The sequence below is a fragment of the Labeo rohita genome, chromosome 25 (assembly GCF_022985175.1).
Source record: "Labeo rohita strain BAU-BD-2019 chromosome 25, IGBB_LRoh.1.0, whole genome shotgun sequence".
In the NCBI taxonomy this organism is placed as follows: domain Eukaryota; kingdom Metazoa; phylum Chordata; class Actinopteri; order Cypriniformes; family Cyprinidae; genus Labeo; species Labeo rohita.
This window is the reverse complement of record NC_066893.1, coordinates 13398807-13415208: the sequence shown is the minus strand read 5'-3', so window position 1 is coordinate 13415208 and position 16402 is coordinate 13398807. Positions and strand designations below refer to the sequence as shown.

The following is a 16402-nucleotide window of genomic DNA, read 5'->3' as shown; positions in this document are numbered from 1 at the left end:
ACACACACACAAAATGACAAAACAGACCAGACGGAAAACCTCATATGCGTAAATTGTACGCAACGTTGAACTCCAAAGCACACGAAGCCACTCCCATCAGTTCATCGCAGGATGCACAGCGTCAAGTCATGGACCAAAATGGTGAGCTACAAGCTAATGTAACGAAGTGTTTTACTGCAGCTTTACGTTTTAAATTCCCTAAATGTTCCGAGTGAAAGGTATCCAGCTGCCAGTAAAGCTGCGAGTCCATGGTGCCATTTATAGGTTTGTGTGTGTTGGCATTAAACGCATTTATTGGATGTATCCAGCTAGCCGCTGACATGACCAAATAAAGGAGTGCGCGTCCAGCAAGTGCCAGATTCAAATAAACACAGACAACATTTACATTAGAGCCCTACAAATCTATTTAAACACCGTTATACAAATTAGTTACTATATAGTGTATATGCGTTATGGTTAAGACTAGCTCTGCACTTCCAATTTAAGTTACTTTTAGTTTAGCAATGTTTTGCTTTTCCACTTTCTATTAAGCGCTTTTTGATCACTGCTGAATATCACAGGTCTCACTTAGATTATTGTGTTCCTTAATTGTATAAATGACATAATGCTAATGTATAGCAGTACTGTATTGTCTGATTAAATAAATCCATTTTCTCCTTTTATGAAGTGTTCATTTTTAATGTCATAGATGATATTGTGTAATGTAGTAATGAATTGTGTATGTGGAATGTATCCGTAACTTAATATTGTGCTTGTTAATGTGGATTACTTATTGCTGATGTCTTCTGTATGCTTTCCCAGACAATGACCTTCAAGGAACTGATGGTTCGGGATCCCTTGGAGGTCTTGATGTTCGCAGACAGATCCCAATCAAGTTACTGTCAAAGCAGACGGAAAGAGGCAAGCTGCCCGCCCGACCTCAGCGTCCCAACACCAGGCTGCCCTCAAAAAGTGAAGAAGGTTGGCGTGCAAAAGAATGTGTTTTATCTTGTTCACACTACGTGTAAATCTGATGTGTTTTCACATCTGATTCTTAGGACCGTCTGTCAAGTTCCGAGCTTTTTTTAAACATCTGGTATATTTACATTGATTGGGCATCATCTGATATACAGTTTATTTGTGCATGTTCTTTTATTTTACATTTAACTGCCATTGAACGCTCACAGTTAATCTTTGAAAATGCGAATAATTTAATACTTAAATGTAATATTTAGCAAATTAATATCCATTTTTCATACTGTACGTGATAATGTGATAAGTAAATTCAGTAGCATTTGATTGATTTTCATTTTTAGTGTTTTGTTTTTAATTTATTTATACAAAAAAGTATAGAATTTTAATGTTGGTCAATTGTTATTTATTAGCCATAATGTTAAATGATTATCAGCTTATAGCACCAGGCAGAATTTTAATATCAGTGCATCTCTGTTTATTTTGGCTATAAGCAACTAAGTGGATTTGAGTCAGATATCCCAATAAATCACGTTTTTGCTCTGCCTGAATAAAACCGTAGATTTTTTTGCTACATCTTATTTGCTTTTGTTTATTAATGTTTTTTGTGATCTTCAGAGACGTTCGGCTATAACCAAGAGGAAAGATTTGAGTGTAAATCTGGAGATGCATATGGAAACCAGCGCAGATTCCCTCAGCCGATCTTCTGGGATTATAAGGTTATACATTCATTAATCAACAATAAATGACATCAAATTACGTCATATTTTTAACAGTATTTCTCTAATAAATGTTCAGATATTTAATACAATATACTCTAGTGTAATAATTAATATCATATTTAAAATAAATGAGATCTGCTTATTTTTCTCAGCTCAACTTGGTAGGAGTAAAAGATGACACTCCAGTTCATTTTTGTGACAAGTGTGGTCTGCCCATAAAGATTTATGGGCGAATGGTAAGAAGGATGTTCTAGTCCCTAATGCATTTTTTTTTTTTATATATAATGCTGGAGATCTTTCATTGAAAAAAAACACTTGTTTTCCTCAGATTCCATGTAAGCATGTTTTCTGCTATGACTGTGCAGTGCACTACGAGAAGAAATGTGACAAGATGTGCCCTGGGTGAGTTTCTCCTACAACAGTTTGTTTAGGTGGATTGTATCTTGTTCTTGGAGTGAAGTTTGAGGTTTAGGTGAAAAACACACTGTGTCCATCCCTGATGTACTGTAAAGTTTGAGTGAAGGTAATGTGGGATGGAAGCAAATCTGAAAATTTTAGCACATTCTGTTTCCTTGGTAACATCTGTAGGTGTTCGAATAAGAGGCTGTGGTTCAGATGAACACGCTTTTCTTAAACATCCAGGGTTGTTGTGCTATTGGAAGTACATATTTCTAAACTTTGAGTGGACAGATGTTCATTTTGATAATAAAACAATACGCATTCAGCAAGCTTTATTTAAAGGTGCACTAAGCGATTTTTGCCAAATGATGTTGATATTTGAAAGCACCAAAACAAACACGCCCATAGTCCAACAGGTCCTCACCCCTATTTTGATTTCTCCATCCCAATCGTACGTGGCCTAACAGTGATTGCAGAAACAAGCGAAGATGTCACACAACCATTTTCAAACAAAAGCCAACACAGATAAGTTGTGTGAAACAATGCAAAATCAACGTTACTCACTTATCAGAAAGAAACAACGCAACCACAGCGTCCGATTCCAGGCCTTCCCGCTCCTTGAGTATTCTCCTTGAGTTGCTACGATATTTATGCGGGTCCTTCTTTTTAATGTTTTGTTTTCTCTGATAATTTTCCATTTCTGTCTATCAGGGCTCCATGCTTACTTTTCTCTTTAGGAGCACAGTCAAAATTTCAGGAGCACATTCTAATCAATAATCAAAAAATCGGGTTCAAAAAATTAACCGTCCCATTACGAGGTGATATTTGATTTACAGGGGAATTTTGTTTTTACCTTTTTCTAACTTTATTTAAAGTATGTCATCTCTTATGTCAAATTTAAGCTTTTTAAAATTTCTAATTAAAACAAGAGAATGAGGGTACGTTACCAATCCAATGAAATCAGTATTACAGAAGTGTCACAGAAGAACACAATAGTGGCTTGTAGGTGTATTTTCTTATGTTTAATGAGGCTCAGAGGTGGCATGAGTGCAAACAAATTCATAAACTCATGTTGAGATTAATATTTTAAATACAAAATTTGAATACAGAAATATTAAATGATTTAAATAACTAAAAAGATACTTTAAAAATGAAACTAAAACTGCCAGTAGGTGGCAGCAAGTCACTGATTTAATTACTGAATCATTCATTTGAGTCGTGATTCCTTCAGGAATAAAGCAAGTGACTCTTTTTATGAATGGGAAATTGAACTATTGACTCACTAGATTCGTTTAAAAATGCACGTTCATTCATACACGAAATAATGCAGTGTTTGAATGGAGATGCGCAGCGGCTTGATTATGACTTGTTTCAGACTATTTTTGACGACAAAATAGAACAAAATCAGGCAATAGTGTTATAGACATACAATGTAAGTCACTTAATATTAACTTCTTGTTTATTTAACTAGTATTAAATCAATATCTCATTTACAAACTCCCTTAAAAATCATTAAAAGCTGTCACTCATCTTAGTTAATTGCGATCTCACAAAGTTCCATTATAATCAACAAAGCTCTTTACACTGCACAATGAATCTTTTATTTACACTCTCTCTACACTTTGTTTATTAAAGGATTCATGAGATATGTTTGTGATACATTACTCAACATTGCAAAAAAACATAGAAAACTTTGAGCGCAAACACAAATACGCTGATCGGGTCACTCGCACATGGTGCTCCTAAATATTTTGTCATACTCGCACGCAGTAGTTTTTAGTCGCAAATGCTATAGTGGATCTGCTAATTTCCGTCCTGTGCACTCAAATTGAGCGCTCTCTTCTCTCTATCATTGCAAGACATGCCCCTTATTTTATTTTTATTTATTATTTTATTTATTTATTTTACTGAAAACACACATTGTTTTAATTGGTTGATGTGTATCTGTTGTGTCATTTAATGTTCACTTTATAATAATAATTTTAATTTTTATAGTTTATAAGTTACAGTAATTTAATAACACAGTTAAATGTAATATTTACCAAATCTCAAACACATTATAGTGTTGTGATTCCTACAATTATTTTTTATATATTTATATATATATATATATATATATATATATATATATTATAGAATTTAAATATGTTCATTTGTCAGTTGTTAGCCATAACATAAAAATAATCACATTAGCCAGAATTTTAATATCAGTGCATAACTGTTGTGGTTTTGTTTGCTGTTTGGACTTTAGACAACAAAACCAATTTGAGTCAGATAGCAGTAAATCTGAAATTTAGTCCTGTCTGTAATAAAACCATAGTACTTATTTGTAAATAATTTTAATTATAAATTAATTTCTGATCTTCAGATCCCTTTCACAAACAAAGAGGAAACATTAGATTGTAAATATAAAGATGCTTATGGAAACCAAAAAGTGATGATTTCAGGAAATATAAAAATATTATAGCATCTCTAAGTTGTGTTTTAACAGTCTAAATATGACGTGTATTAGGGCTGGACAGTATGGCCAAAATTTATATCACAATATATTTCTCAATTTTAGTTGATAAGATGTATGTCTGTACCTACAAACTTCTGAAAAAATGAATTTGCCAAGTCTATGAAACCACCTCCTATAAAACTAGGCTATATAATGTTTTTTTTTTTTTTTTTTTTTTAAAAAGGCACAAATAAATTAATGCTTGCCTTTTATTTGTATTTAGCATTCATAAAAACAAGAAATTTGAAACCACTGTCAAATAAACATAGGACTGATTAACTATAATATGCACTGCAGTCTTTGATTTTTAATGTTCAGTGCAATGCAATGTGAATAAGCAGGGGTGTTTTTTGTTTCATTCTTGATAGAAATATCTCCAGATCTAAATAGAAATTTAATATGTGTATCTATGTCCACTTCCCCTACTAAATTTTAAGTTTAGTTTGTCCCTCTACAGCTGCTCAGACCCAGTCCAGCGCATCGAACAGTGCCAGCGTGGCTCCCTCTTCATGTGCAGCATCGTACAAGGCTGCAAACGCACCTACCTCTCACAGCGAGACCTGCAGGCCCACATCAACCATCGCCACATGCGGGCCAGCAAGACCGGATCCTCTCGCCCAGATCCCCCACACCCGACGCTGGCCTCCGACCCACCGGACCGCTTCCGGTTGCCTCCGCCTCCTCACCTGGCTAAAACACACCCTCTCATTCCTCCCCCACTGCAAGGCCATGATACCTACAATCATCCACCTCCAGCCTCACCCTCTGATCTGGGACCCTCCCCACGGCCACTCCCCCCGGAAACCTTTCGAATTGCCACAGTGACTACACGTAAGCATAGCAACCTCATCACAGTGCCCATTCACGATGACTCTGGGAGCGCGGGCCCCTCCCCCCGTGAGCCACACCCACAAACACCTCCCGGCCCGCCTCCACACCATCACCCTGGCGATTACGGCAGCCAACCAGTGGTGTCCCATCCGCATCATATCATGCCTCCACCACAACAACCACATTACGGGCCTCCGCCACCCCCACCACCCCCTCTCAGCATCCCCATGCAGCACCCACCGCAGGGCTCAGCCACACCTCACATGGTTTACAACCAGGCACCTCCCATGTCAACACCCCCTCCACCTGGACACATAATCACCCAGATGCCACCCTACATGAATCACCCTCCACCTGGTCCGATTCCCCCAGTCAGTGCGCACCACTACAACCCAAACTCAATGCCACAGGACCAAGGCACTCTTAGCCCACCTTTTACCCAGCCAGGTGCCATGAGCCCGGGGATGTGGCCCAATCCCCGTGGCCCCCATCCGCCCCGTATGCAGGGGCCGCCACCACAAGGACAAATGCCAGGACCTCACCACCCTGACCAGTCACGATATAGACCGTATTACCAGTAGCGTCCTGGCTTTATCGGCTCAATCAGACAGTTTGACCATAGATGGTTAACCATATCTAGTCTACAGCTTCAACTACACTAAGCTGCGTAGGCTGTTTGTCTTCACTTAATATGATGATCCCCATTGCTGGCATTTTTGTACTAATGTCCCTCATTCAGAGAGGTTCCATGGAATTATGAGTAGTGGAATGAAAAAAAAAAATCTTTTTTGTTCGAAAGAATTTATCAGTTTTGTTTGAAACATTTACGTAATGTTGTATCCAACAACTGCAATAAATGAAACTTGAATTCTGTTTAGATTTTTGGTTTGAAATTCATTACTTTTGGGCACAAAGATTGAAAAATGAAAAATGGAAGTCATTTACTCACCCTTTTGTGATTCCAAACCTGTATAATCTCTTTTTGTAATGTGGAACACAAACTATGATATTTGGGAGATATTTTGACAGATTTTTAGCGAACTATCCTTTGGATAATAACAATTTGGGTTTATAAAGGCCGGGATACATTACATAACTTTTGCTCAGTTTTACAGTCTGGATAAGTGTATGCTATTCACCAGAAGTCAGAGCCAGTCTACAGATTTGAGTTGACAGATTTCACAGAAATTAATGTCATGTATGATGGTTACAGAACATATATATATATATTAGCTTCAGACTTTGATTCCATACAGTTGGAGGACATCAAACTTTATTTTAAAGGGGTAGTTCATCCAAATTCTGTCATTAATTACTCACCCTCATGTCATTCTAAACCCATAAGACCATTCATCTTCATAGTGCAAATTAAGATATTTTTGATGAAATCCGAGAGCTTTCTAAGCCTGCATAGACAGCAATGGTGCTACCATGTTCAAGGCCCAGACATTTAGTAAGGACATTGTTAAAATAGTCCATGTGACATCAGTGGTACATCCTTAATTTTATGAAGCTACGAGAATACTTTTGTGCATAAAGACAACAAAAACAATGACTTAATTCAACAATTTCTTCTTTTCCCTATCAGTCTTCAACAGGCATTCACAAGGCTACCACAACGAATGCTTGTGGTGCTGCTGACGCAGGAGCCGGCGTTCTGACACCTTGTTTACGATTAGTCAACATTGTTGACAACGTCAACAATAAAAATAAAAATAAAAAATGTTGATGACACATTTTTGTTGTCAAGTAGTCTCATATGACCTAATATAAGAGCCTGCAATAATATGGTTTGACCAGTGTGGCCATGATTAATCGACAATTAGTTGATTAATCACTCTAATAATCATTAGATTAATAGATTATCAAATTAATCATTTGTTGCAGCCCTATTTGCAAGTTGACTGCCAAGGAACAGAAGAAATTGTTGAATAAAGTTGTTATTTTGTTAATAAAGTTGTTGTAATTTCATTACGGTTGAACCACTGAAGTCACATGGACTATTTTAATGATGTCCTTATCACCTTTCTGGGCCTTGAATGTGTCAGTTCCTGTCTATGCAGGATCAGAAAGCTCTTGGATTTTATCAACAGTATCTTAATTTGTGTTCCGAAGATGAACAAAAGGTCTTACATATTTGAAACGACATGAGGGTAATTAATGACAGAATTTTCATTGTTGGGTGAACTATTCCATAAGCCAATTATAGAATACATTTTGTTTTCATTTTTCATGCATCTCCTAATGAGGCACATGTTTCAGCATGAGTTCGTTGTGCTCAGAATGACCTGAAAGTCTGGTAGCGTGTGTCTGTGTAGTGTATTTCAGATTTTTTTGTGACTTTTTATGACTATTCATCCAAATTCAGCAGTGTGTGAAGAAATATTAGGTGTTTACAGCCCATGCTATTGGTTGTGCTGAGAGAAAATCACATTTGTGAAAGTCTGTATTTCGTGTATTGGCCCGTTTTTCCCCTTATCAACCATGATTGATGTTGATGTCTTCAGAAAGTTAGACACTTAAGACAGGTATCAAATAAATGATTCTAGACCTTTTTCCTCAGAACTAATTTAACTGATTTAGCCATTTTCCACATATTACTTTGAGACCAGTCAGGTAAAAGTCATTTGGCAAGTAACTTCGTTCCCCTCAAGTTCTGACTAGCAGAGTAACCACAGGTGTGATTCATCACATCGACTATGGACATCTTCCGCAAATGTTCTTTTTGTCTTCATTTTTTGGTAAGACAGTAAGTCTATTGTATTATATTTTAAGACCTAAAAACAGCTTTGTACAATACATATTCGTACATATCTTATTGTGTGCTATTGTGCTATTTTTCCTTACAATAATGATCACTTCCTTTGATATGTTATTTAATACCATGCTATTCATACATTCTTAGGTGTGGCAAATACTTTTGTGGCCGCTGTACGCAAACCAAAAGATGTAGAGGTGGTTGGAGTAATGTTACTAAAAAGACTGAAGTATCCACAAGGGGGCGTAGAGTACTCAACCAAGACTAGTCCTAGACTAGATCACTGCTACTATCTTACCAAATCATGTTTTAGTTTTGTGGGTATGCTAAATGTAAACTAAATTCCATTTCATGCCGTTTTATACTGTGGAATGAGAAAGAAGAATGGAAAATAAAATCTATTTCCTCGGGACAGGTTAAAGGTATTTCAGCCTTTTTCCCTGTTCACGAAATCAGATCATTAAAATGAGTAATATATAAAAAAAAAAAAAAAAAAATAGAGGGGTCGTTTATTGATGTTTGTGTCATTTTTAATTTATTAGAGTAATAATATTAGAATTTTAAAATGTTGTTAAGAAGGTTGCAGTAAGTCAAAAACTAGCCTTTTGAAAATGTGGTTATACTGAAAATATTTAAATGATTATGGAAATTAAAAACAAGCAGAGAGAAACCTAATTTTCTTCATTTAATTTTTTTGGTGTGTGAATTTAAAAAGGCATTATAATAATTTACATTACGAAGAAATTAAAAGGTTTACAAAATGAGAAAGTGCACTGATAGCATGTTTAATGCTTTTCACTTTGATTTAAAACTTGTTCTTAAATAGCCAAGAATGTAAGCTTTTCGGTTGAGCTCATTGGATATTTCAAAATCACAATGCAAGAGTAGGTCCATGCAAATTGTTGTGGGAGGGGAGGGAGAAGAGCCGTCTTACTCATTAAAACTTATCAGTGCAGCTCTGTGGTCCCTGCTGATCTGCACACAGAAACATGCCTTGACCCAATGTGCACTTTCACGTTACAGGAATGGTTGGAATTTTGCGGACTGCAGACGTTCTGGATCGTTTGGACTAATTTTCCCAATGAGATGCGCCTGAGCCATGGAATTACCAGTGGTATGGATGTGCTTTGGATTACTTATTTATCTCCCACCGTCTGGATGCTTGGATTTACATCTATCGGGATCCCTCCAGGCTGGTGCAACACTGGCAAATGTATCAGTCGGACCAGAATGGACGTACAGAATCGACAGAAGTCTCACAGACAAGTCTTTACGGCACTTTCTGAAGATCGGGAGAAGTGATGGGCTGCTATCAGTCGGGCGCAAAGTTGACTGCACTCGTTTGCCGAAAAATCCCGTGCCACTGTATTTGCGGATTAAATCACTGCTTTCTGAAAACTTCATCCTACTTCATTTCAATACATTCGTGCATGGTCAGAACTGCTTCATCAAATACAAAAGAAAAAACCTCAATCCAGATGTGTATATGTATCTGTTGACTGAGTATGAGACCTGTTTTTCTTTAGACTCCTTACCTATAAACATTTACGAACGTTTACCTGTATCTATGCGGAATTCCCAAATGTTTCGCGGTAGGTGCGTGGAGAAAGACAAGCGGCGTGTTATTTCCCTAAAGAGCGCGAATATCTGTTTACCTCATAAGCAGCGAGATGAGGCAAATTTGCTTTGTTTAATGCCTAACTCACTAAATAGCTCTTTGTTTGTAGATGTTAAGTTGCATCTAAGCAGAGAACACCCTGGAAGTGATTTAGACCCGTGGGCTAAACGTCAAAAAAGAAACGTTAACTCCGCTCCTCAGTTTCAACTCCCAAACTACCAGGTATCAGTGCCCGAGAACGAGCCTTCGGGAACGCGTGTCATTACCCTCAAAGCGTTCGACGCAGATGACGGAGACGCTGGTGTTATCGAATACGATATGGAAGCTCTTTTTGACAGCCGTTCTAACAATTTATTTCAAATTAACCCTGAGACGGGCGGTATAACTACTCTACAATCTCTAGACAGAGAAGTCAAAGACACTCATGTGTTTAAAGTTACTGCTACTGATAGGGGAACCCCTAAAAGATCAGCTGTCGCACACCTCACGATCACAGTCAGTGATACTAACGACCACACGCCCGTTTTTGAACAAAATGAGTATAGGGTTAGTATTCGAGAAAATGTTGAAGTAGGCTTTGAAGTGATGACTATTAGGGCTACAGATGGAGATGCGCCTTCTAATGCTAATATGATTTATAAGATTGTGAATGAAGATGAGGTGAACACTTACTTTGAAATTGATCCAAGGAATGGGTTGGTCAAAACCAGAGTCAGACCTGACAGAGAAGTCAAATCGCAGTATAGGCTTTTTGTCGAAGCTAACGACCAGGGCAGAGAGCCTGGTCCACGTACCGCCACAGCCACAGTGCACATTTTTATAGAGGACGAGAACGATAACTACCCTCAGTTTAGTGAGAAGCGATATGTTGTTCAGGTTCCTGAAAATGTAGCTGTGAACTCTCAAGTGGCTGTGGTGAAGGCTACAGATAGAGATGCTGGAAATAATGCGAAAGTGCATTACAGCATCATAAATGGGAATATAAAGGGCCAGTTTTACATACACTCCCCTACGGGAGTTATTGATGTTATTAGCCCTTTAGATTATGAGATGATAAGAGAATACACACTCCGTGTGAAAGCTCAAGATGGAGGACGGCCACCTCTTATTAATGGCACAGGTATGGTTGTAATCCAAGTGTTAGATGTTAATGACAATGCACCCATGTTTGTCAGCACACCTTTTCAAGCCTCAGTGTTAGAAAATGTTCCTGTAGGTTACTCTGTGTTACACATCCAAGCTATCGATGCTGATTCAGGTGACAATGCTCATTTGGAATACAAGCTGACCGATACATCACCTAGTTTTCCGTTTATTATCAATAACAACACCGGATGGATTACGGTTAGTGCTGAGCTGGACAGGGAGACTACAGAGTTTTACAATTTCGGTGTAGAGGCCAGAGACCGCGGGGTTCCTACAATGTCATCTTCAGCTAGTGTAAGTGTCACGATACTAGATGTAAACGACAATGTCCCAACTTTCACACAGCACTCATATAACCTAAAGGTCAATGAGGATGCAGTTGTGGGCACCAGTGTGCTTACGGTCACTGCTGTAGACAGGGATGTAAACAGTGTGGTCACATACCAAATATCTAGTGGGAACACACGGAACAGGTTCGCCATCACCAGCCAGAGCGGAGGAGGACTTATTACTTTAGCACTACCGCTGGATTACAAGCAAGAACGGCAGTATCTCTTAACAATTACCGCCTCGGATGGTACACGCCACGACACGGCTCAAGTCTTCATTAATGTGACTGATGCCAACACCCATCGCCCAGTATTTCAAAGTGCCAACTACCAAGTTTTAGTAAGCGAGGACCGGCCCGTAGGCTCCACCGTTGTGGTCATCAGTGCCACCGATGAGGACACGGGTGAAAACGCACGTATTACTTATGCAATGGAGGACAATGTGCCACAGTTCAAGATTGATCCTGACACCGGTGCCATCACAACACAAATTGAGATTGACTATGAAGATCAGGCCTCCTACACACTAGCCATCATAGCCCGAGACAACGGCATCCCCCAAAAATCTGACACAACCTATGTAGAGATCATCGTTCTTGATGCCAACGACAACGCACCCCAGTTCCTCCGGGACATATACCAGGGAACAGTGTTTGAAGATGCACCAGTGTACACTAGTGTTCTCCAGGTGTCCGCTTCAGACAGAGACTCGGGATCTAACGGTCGACTCAGCTACACCTTTCAGGGAGGGGATGATGGTGAAGGGGATTTTTTCATTGAGCCTTACTCTGGGATCATCAGAACGGCCCGCAAGCTTGACAGGGAAAACGTTGCCTTGTACAGCCTCAAGGCGTTTGCGGTGGACAAAGGAGTGCCCCCTCTCAAAGCCGCTGTGGACATTCACGTGTCCGTGCTGGACATAAATGACAATGCACCTGTTTTTGAAAAGGACGAATTGTACTTTTACGTAGAGGAAAACAGTGCAGTAGGATCCACTCTTGCCCGTGTAAGTGCCACAGACCCAGATGAAGGTACCAATGCCCAGATCCTCTACCAGATTGTCGAGGGCAATATTCCTGAAGTCTTCCAGCTCGACATCTTTAGTGGAGATCTAATTGCCCTCACTGACCTAGACTTTGAGACCAAGATGGAGTATGTAATAGTGGTCCAGGCCACTTCCGCCCCACTTGTCAGCCGGGCCACTGTACACGTCCTCCTAGTAGATGTCAATGACAACGTCCCCGTTCTACAAGATTTTGAGATCATTTTCAACAACTACATCACCAATAAATCCAGCAGCTTTCCAACAGGAGTTATCGGGAAGGTGCCTGCTCGAGATCCAGATGTTTCCGACAAGCTCCTCTACACGTTTGTTGAAGGAAATGAGCTCAACCTGCTGATTCTCAACCAAGACACTGGGGAGCTAAAGCTGAGCAAGGACTTGGATAACAACAGGCCACTCGAGGCCACAATGAGGGTGACGGTTTCAGGTGAGACTCATGATAGTACCTCTTTTAAAAAGCAGTCAGGTTTTTTGCCCAAAGATTGTGTGCAGTAGTAGGGTGATTTCCAAAATCTGCTCTGCGGGTTGCCTTGCCATAGTAGAGGTGGATTTGTGCATGCTTTATTCTTTTCACACTGTGTTAATTGGTTTTCTTTGATGCTCTTAGTGATAGTGATCTGCCTCCTTGTGTGCTCTCTGGTGTGCTCTTCTCTTTTGGCAGGTTCTCAGTCCCTGAATCCCTAAATTATTTTTATAGCTTTACTGTGTCTCTGTTCATGCTCAACAATATTTGTTGGCACTCCCTAGTGAGCATATCTATGGCAACAATTATCCCGCTTAAGCTTATTTATTTGCAGCCATTCTGAAGTGGTCGTCAATTTATCCATTCTTGTCTGCAATATATTATTCAGATAGTTTTTAAAGCCTGTTTACATGACAGAGTAAAAAAAAGTAATTGCCACAACACCTCATAATCACAACTTTATTTCTCCCAATTGTGACCTTATGTGATTTTATATCTACCAATTTGACTTTATATTTCACAGTTGCAACTTTATATTTCATAACGTGACCTCAAATTTCACAATGTGACTGATCTGACTTTTTAAACTCTTTCATAATCTCTTCTACCCCAGTATTGCGACTGTGGTTTGACAGTAAGATGTAATTGAGTCTAAATTGCTTCTCTCTAACTATTTTCAAATTAACTGTTGTTGATCTTCCCCCACATTCCTCAGATCCATACATCCTAGAACATCTTCCCACTAACAACTGTCATGCACAAACATGAATAAAAGTTAGTCAGGCCTTCTCCCTTCCAAACTCGGAGAAATCAAATGTCATTCTTACCTGTCAGGTTTGTTAATTTCATGTGCATTTTCCCAGGAGCCAAAGCTTACAGACTGTCCTGGCTATTAGACAGTGACTGATCATGTGTCAAAGGAGGTTTCGACTTGATTTCATGTTAGCCTTTATTCACATTCTGCATCCCCAAGCTGTAACATGCCCCTTGGTTAATTTAAGTAAAAACTAAAATTCTGAAATCCATCCATAAGTTGAAAACCATGTTACATGTCCCGACAAGATATCACGTGATATTAGGATTAGAACTGATGTCCACGGAGTGATAGCTTTTCATAGATTCACAGTGATAAAACTTGTTTGTCTTGAATAGGATGTCACATTTGACAAGAAAATGCTGGGGATTAATCGAAGAGCCTTTATACCTCCTACGTATGCTGGGTACAGCTAGAGTTTGTTTTGTGTTGTTTTGATTACTTTTGTTTAATGGTTGTCACAGCTTACAGAGGATCAGGATCAGCCAGATAGCAAAGATGCCCCTTTTATCATGTGGCTCCTGTGACACACTGCCACTTAATTTGATTCTCAGAAATGCCTTGTGTAGCTGCTTAGCAGACAAATAACTTCTTAGTACACAGTGACAATGGAGGAAGAACACAAACATTTCTCAGAGAAGCTTATGATTAGTAAAATTAGTATGCGTGTGTGTGTGTTTAGTTTATACATGTTTAAAACATTTTTAAGACCACTTACATTTAATTATCATTCATTTAGTAAATACTGTAAACATCTTTTTTAGATTAAATCAATTACAGATCTTTTATTAAATGTAAATTCTTTTTTGAAAGTCAAATTAGTTCCAATTCCAATTTGGCTATTTGTCACCTCCTTTTAAAATTTGAGGTTGAATTGGAAAGAACTGACACTTTATTAAATGTGCAACAAATAAAAATAAACTAAATCCAAAACATTGTCATGTTAAGATCTTTGAGTTCTCATTCCACTTGGCTTCCACAAAGTTTTGAAATCAGCCAGCCATTACCATTCAAGCTTTTTCTTTAATACTAAAATAGAAATGTTGTATACAGTGTTGGGTGTAACTAGTTACTTAGTAATTCGTTACTGTAATTTAATTACTTTTCACTTGAAAAAGTAAAGTAATTACTCTTATTTTTTTCTGTAGTTTAATTACAGTTACTTATGTAATTGAACTTAATACTGTGTATAGGCTGTAGAACATTTTTATACAATAAAATAGTGGATTTAGTGTCAAAATTTAAAGTCTAACCTTAAAATGCATGCTTTTATGTACCCTTCTCACTTTACTTTGGTGAGTTATTAAGAATATTGTTAACACTTTAGTGTCCAATTCTCACTATTAACTAGTTTGTTATTAGCAGTACTGACTTATTGGCTGTTTATTATTACTTAAAAAGAAAAATATTATAAATATTAATGTCTTATTTTGCAAGACTTGTTCTAAATCCTTAATCCTACCCAATTCTTAAGATTAACTACTTTACTAATTATTAATTATTAGTATATTGAGGCAAAACTCATAGTTAATAGTTAGTAAATAGTGAGAAATTGACCCTAATCTAAAGTGTAACCAGAATAATGTATGTAGTTATCTGTTGTGTATTTGAAAGAATTAATAGAACCATTTCATGTCATTTGATTGATTCTTTCCAAAATTGCATTGACTGCTCTAAAATATAAGACCAATATTTCAGGAGTTCAGGACACAGTATAGGACAGAAGCTTATTTGATAACTGTTCTATTTGGATTAATGTATATGCTTTATTTCTTCAGATTAACTTTTTCTCAAGGCATTGTTAGATGTCAGTATGTCCTGTCATAGCTATGCAAAGATTAGGGTTATTTAACTTTAAAATGATCTCAAAGTAAAAAGATGCTAAAGTCTAATTTTGTGCAGGCTATGCGTTAAAATGAAATTTTTATACTCTTAATTCAAGTGATGAGGGATTTTAAAAGTCTGACAGTAATCAGTGTTGAGTCCTACTGTAAGGTTAACCTTCCTGGTTTAAATGTTTGCAAATGATTAACAGTTGAAAGCATTCGTTAGAAATTTAGAAAAGTAATTAAAAAGTTATCAAATGTCATCAGTTACATTACTTTAATAAAGTAATTGAAATAGTTACCAGTGGTGGGAATAATGGCGTTATAAATATACAGCATTACTAACAGCGTTATTTATTTCAGTAACGAGTTATCAAACAAATTAGCTACTGTTACTGCTACTGACAATAAAATTTGGCATTACTATAATTTATTTAAATATTATTATAATTTTATTATCAGTTCATCTGAATGGATGTGCAGCGTACCTGTATTTGACAAACCATAAACTCTAGTGTGAAGGCACACGACTAGCCGTCACTTTGTCTCACACACACGCAAAGAAAGATACTGAGTGAGAGAGTCATATCTACCATGAAGAATTGACGCGCTACATGTAAACAATATTCTTGGTTGTATTTTCCTGTCAAATAACGGAGTTCCTTTGGAATTCTTCAGCTTTTAAGAACTGCCGGTTTCTCCAGAAGTAGGCGGAACTAATGTGCAAACGGCAATATCATTGGCTGGCACTCACCTATGATCATCCCTGTTTTTACGATAGTTGATTGACGTGACTGTCTTACCTTAGACCCGCCTTGAATGAGCAGTAACAGCCCGATTGCCATTGTTTCGATGCCGGAACAGGGACGTAGACAAGAATGGCTCCTAAGCAATTAATGTGTTCTGTTGTTGGATGTAATAATGAACATAGTGGTCGTCATTTACTCCCGACATCTGAGCCGCTGAAGACGCAGTTGATGAC

General features: G+C 37.9%; 2 protein-coding genes across 3 annotated transcripts in view; both read left to right on the top strand.

Moving 5' to 3' along the window:
* Window positions 1-61: 61 nt before the first annotated feature.
* Window positions 62-6691, top strand: LOC127157148 (E3 ubiquitin-protein ligase Hakai). 2 transcript variants are annotated; one of them, XM_051100409.1, is made up of 6 exons: window positions 62-141; window positions 802-960; window positions 1570-1670; window positions 1826-1909; window positions 2002-2075; window positions 5030-6691. In XM_051100409.1, exons 1-6 carry the CDS (start codon window positions 129-131, stop codon window positions 5982-5984), a joined length of 1386 nt encoding a protein of 461 aa, XP_050956366.1. In that variant the 5' UTR covers window positions 62-128; the 3' UTR covers window positions 5985-6691. The 2 variants fall into 2 exon arrangements, with proteins under 2 accessions (XP_050956366.1, XP_050956365.1); XM_051100408.1 differs by having other exon boundaries at window positions 5015-6690.
* A 2426-nt stretch (window positions 6692-9117) lies between these two features.
* The window catches only part of celsr1b (cadherin EGF LAG seven-pass G-type receptor 1b), a 71770-nt gene continuing 64485 nt past the window's right edge, over window positions 9118-16402 (top strand). Inside the window, exon 1 of the mRNA XM_051100031.1 lies at window positions 9118-12744. Within this exon, the coding sequence (XP_050955988.1) occupies window positions 9261-12744 (3484 nt within the window). The 5' untranslated portion in view covers window positions 9118-9260. The remainder of the gene's footprint in view (window positions 12745-16402) is intronic.

What these genes read in the sequence shown, in the direction of transcription:
- LOC127157148 (XM_051100408.1), top strand. An exon ending in TAAAGATTTATGGGCGAATG is followed by an intron (nt 1,910 to 2,001) that starts GTAAGAAGGATG and finishes TGTTTTCCTCAG; the next exon opens with ATTCCATGTAAGCATGTTTT. An exon ending in TGTGACAAGATGTGCCCTGG is followed by an intron (nt 2,076 to 5,014) that starts GTGAGTTTCTCC and finishes TTTTAAGTTTAG; the next exon opens with TTTGTCCCTCTACAGCTGCT.